The sequence below is a fragment of the Thalia democratica genome, chromosome 1 (assembly GCF_965202585.1).
Source record: "Thalia democratica chromosome 1, ktThaDemo2.hap1.1, whole genome shotgun sequence".
Lineage (NCBI taxonomy): Eukaryota > Metazoa > Chordata > Thaliacea > Salpida > Salpidae > Thalia > Thalia democratica.
In genome coordinates this window covers 99,197,410-99,200,873 of record NC_139165.1, presented here as the reverse complement: position 1 = coordinate 99,200,873, position 3,464 = coordinate 99,197,410, and the positions used below count along the sequence as shown (strand labels likewise).

Genomic DNA, 3,464 nt, shown 5'->3' with positions numbered 1-3,464 from the left:
ATTTAAGAAAGTTGAAGGGCAAAAGGGGGAACGATTTAAAAATTTTTGGCAATTGGGGCGTCAAAGTTGGTGAAAAAATGGTCTCAGGTGTATTTATTAATAACTTTGAAACTTACACTAGATATTCTTAAGTTGCAGATGACGAGCAAAAAAAAAGCAGTATTTTTAATAGTTTTGTTAAAGGGGGCACTAGCTTTTTTCATTTCTTCAATAAAGGGGGCAACTTGAAAAAAAGTTTGGGAAACCCTGGTCTAAAGTTTAAAAACAACAGAAAATTATTAGTTTTTTTTACTCATCAATTTAAACGTGACGAAACGAATGCTTAGAAAGCGTGTTTTCAATCATCCTTCTTAGGTATGACGTTGTTCAGAGTTTTGAACAAGTTGTACCATGTCCAGCCGTGCGGGTCGGCAACGTACGGTTTCTCATCGCTTCCTTCGCGCCAGTTGCTCGCTTTTCCGTAGTTGCACACAGTGAGGTACATGGGTTTACCAGGGTCTTCCACTCCTTCCAACGAAGGGCATTGTTGAACTGAAAATAAAAGTTATTGTATTTTGAGTGTTAGCATTACTTTGTTAAAACTTAACTTAACTAAGATCAAGCCTGTACAATGTACTTTTTTAAATTCTTAATTCAGTTTTTTTTATTTTAATAACTTTTTATTAAACTCTGTGAAGCAATCTTTTCGAATTATATTACCATACTAAACAGTTTACAGTTGTAAATTTAAAGTTGTAAAAAATATTAGTTAATCTTTATAAAAATCAAATACAGGTCTATAATTCAATCAAACATATATAACTTTTAAAACTTATCGCATGAGACAACTTTGTTTTGTTTTAAAATATTTAAAGAGTTATAGTTTATTAAAAGTTCAAAAAAATTAATTTTTTAAATAACAGCTACATACTATTATGGTACTACACTTAATAATTATTACAATTGTAAAAAAAAATAAAACAAATTATTTTTCGACTCACCTGCGCAGCCTACCGCTTCAGTTTCGGCCCAGATGACCTGAAGGTAGTTGTCGCAACTTCTACCTTCTTTGCACGCGTTAGGAACATAATCGTAAGCATATGATTGATCGAACTTATACAAAGAATCTTTTATTGCTCTCCTGAAATCTGGCCTGCAGAAGGTTATTGTATATATTAAACAAATAAAATATATTTTTCTGTAAATTTCAACTGTTGTCATTGTTTAATTAAAACAATTAATGACTGAATTTATACAAAGAGTCTTTAATTGCTCTCCTGAAGTCGGGTCTGCAGAAGGTTGCTTAAAGTTATTAAACAACTTGATAAAACAAACCTAAATAAATCCTTAAATCAATGAATTGTTATCGTTAATTTAGCCTTTAAAGTTTTAAATTAGCTGTGGAAGCAAATTGTGAGAAATACAAACTGTAACAAAGTAAGTTAAACGTTTCGCGTGTAAATTTAAACTCTTATCATTTTTAATAAAAAGCAGTTATAAATTTGTCATTGTTTTAGCAAAACGAGTTAAACTTTTATCATACATAGTATGTAGTAGCCCCTGATACATACTACAAAAGATCTTTGTAAACTGAACACAAAGTATCAGAATCTTAGTTAGTTAGAAATCAAAAAGCTTATCAATTTTTCCCATAGAAAAATTAAACAAAAACAATAAAACTTTTATCACATTAACTAAAAAAGATATCTAACTAAAAGCAAGTATTAAAACACAAAAAAAAAACTTTATTTATACAAAATAATTAAGTTTAACATTTCAGCCTACCTGTAGTTTTTCTCGTACTTGTAGTTTATATTCTCACCGATTCTTTTGAACTGCCTGGATGTTCTAGAGTCAGGTTCACTGTGTTGCCACCTGAAATTGTAAATCAGTGTTAAATATGTTATTTATTATGAATTATATTGGTTACTTGTAATTTTGTAATCAAGCATTTGGGTTCGAACTTCAACTGTAATCAAATGAAATTGTGCTTCTTTTTAATTATGATGATTATTTATATGATTAATTTTAAATAGTATTGTAACGTGTTTTAACTTGCTCTGTTTTGCTTTTTACATATTAAAAATTATTATTATCAATTTCTCACTTGCACTGTTTTGCGTGCTTTCTTGCAAGGTGTTCCAATCTTCTATCCCATCTCAAGTCAACCATGTTCAGTGCTTTTGGTTGAACCTTAAATATACTTGTAGCTTTAGAATAGTTGTTTGTTTTTATTTAAGTTAAAAAAAAAAATTTCAAGTGAGGTTAGCAGTTATGTTATATACATTTTATAATTCTTGATTAAAACATAAACTAGTGTTGTACTTAAATTCTATTCACGATTGCAGAAACCTTTAAGTTTAAATTATGTTAAGTTTTATTTTACATTTTACATAAACTACAGTGAGTTTTGTAAACAGACAATTATATTTGAACTAAAAATTTTTAGGACTTCTTATATAAACCTTAAAGTATTGTTTTAACATACTTTTGTTATAATTATAAAAAATCTAACATCAAACCAACCATGCTCCTTATTTCATTGTGCTCTTTAACGCAGAAATCTCTGTCCTCATTGCTTGGCCACAACGTTTTCGATCTCGTATATATATTTCCTGCATCCGCATATTTCAACATAAACACAGATAAAAGCATGAACAATACGCGCTTTAAACCCATACTGAAGTTTACTTGAATGAAATTATGTAAAACTAGTTATTTTAGCGCAATATAACTAGTTTAAAATTAAGATAGAGTTGAACTACAGAACTGTTTAAATAAGTTACAAATCAGACAATCAAGTTAATTGTGTAGATACACTTAACTCTTCATTTTAGATTGTTAATTGTACTTCGAAAACAAACTATTAAAATTAAAACCAAACAGCATAGCTTAACAAGTTGTACAAATAATAATATACAAACTGCGTTTCGTTAATAAACTTTCGTAAAAAACTAAAAAGAGTACTTAGTACCAAACAGGAATTTACAAGTTTTATAGATACATGAAAAACATTAATTATTTAAAAAAAAATCTTTAATAAGACACTTTAGAGTTTTTGAGTAATTATACTCACTGTAACAAGTATAAAACATCCAAGCTTTAGTTTTGCGTTTTTTTTGATTGATTAGTTGTTTAGAAATAATTCAAAAACAGCTAAGTTTTATAGTACAACAACTAATAAAAAAACACGTTAAGACGTAGTTTAAAATTCAAGTATAAAAAATATTAACGAAAAATCATTCGCTAAACAAATTTTCAAGCTTAATTTTATGACTGTAGCACGGTATTGTTTTAAACTTTGTTGTTTGAGTTATTTTGCTTTAAACTCACTTAACATTTTGCAATTAAGTTTTTTTGTACAGAGTCAGAAAATAATCAATTTTGTATAATTTGTTAAGCATTGCTGTTTCTTTTTAATTGACTTCTAAAGAAGCCAGATCGCAAACTCAAATAAGTTGCTTTTATTTGATTTTTAAAATTCT

At 28.0% G+C, this 3,464-nt stretch overlaps 1 protein-coding gene across 1 annotated transcript; it reads right to left on the bottom strand.

Moving 5' to 3' along the window:
* Nucleotides 1–337: 337 nt before the first annotated feature.
* On the bottom strand, nt 338–2,658 carry LOC145841883 (glioma pathogenesis-related protein 1-like). The gene is made up of 5 exons (XM_082949181.1): nt 2,506–2,658; nt 2,087–2,172; nt 1,765–1,854; nt 981–1,132; nt 338–531 (listed from the first exon to the last, which is right to left on the bottom strand). Exons 1-5 carry the CDS (start codon nt 2,656–2,658, stop codon nt 338–340), a joined length of 675 nt encoding a protein of 224 aa, XP_082805307.1.
* Between the last annotated feature and the right edge of the window lie 806 nt (nt 2,659–3,464).

Bases quoted from the DNA above. Each gene is read 5' to 3' on its own strand.
- LOC145841883 (XM_082949181.1), bottom strand. From the start codon at position 2,658: ATGGGTTTAAAGCGCGTATTGTTCATGCTTTTATCTGTGTTTATGTTG. The intron at 1,855-2,086 runs GTGAGAAATTGA...TTACAATTTCAG, and splicing joins AAGCACGCAAAACAGTGCAA to GTGGCAACACAGTGAACCTG. The intron at 532-980 runs GTGAGTCGAAAA...TTTTATTTTCAG, and splicing joins TGAAGCGGTAGGCTGCGCAG to TTCAACAATGCCCTTCGTTG.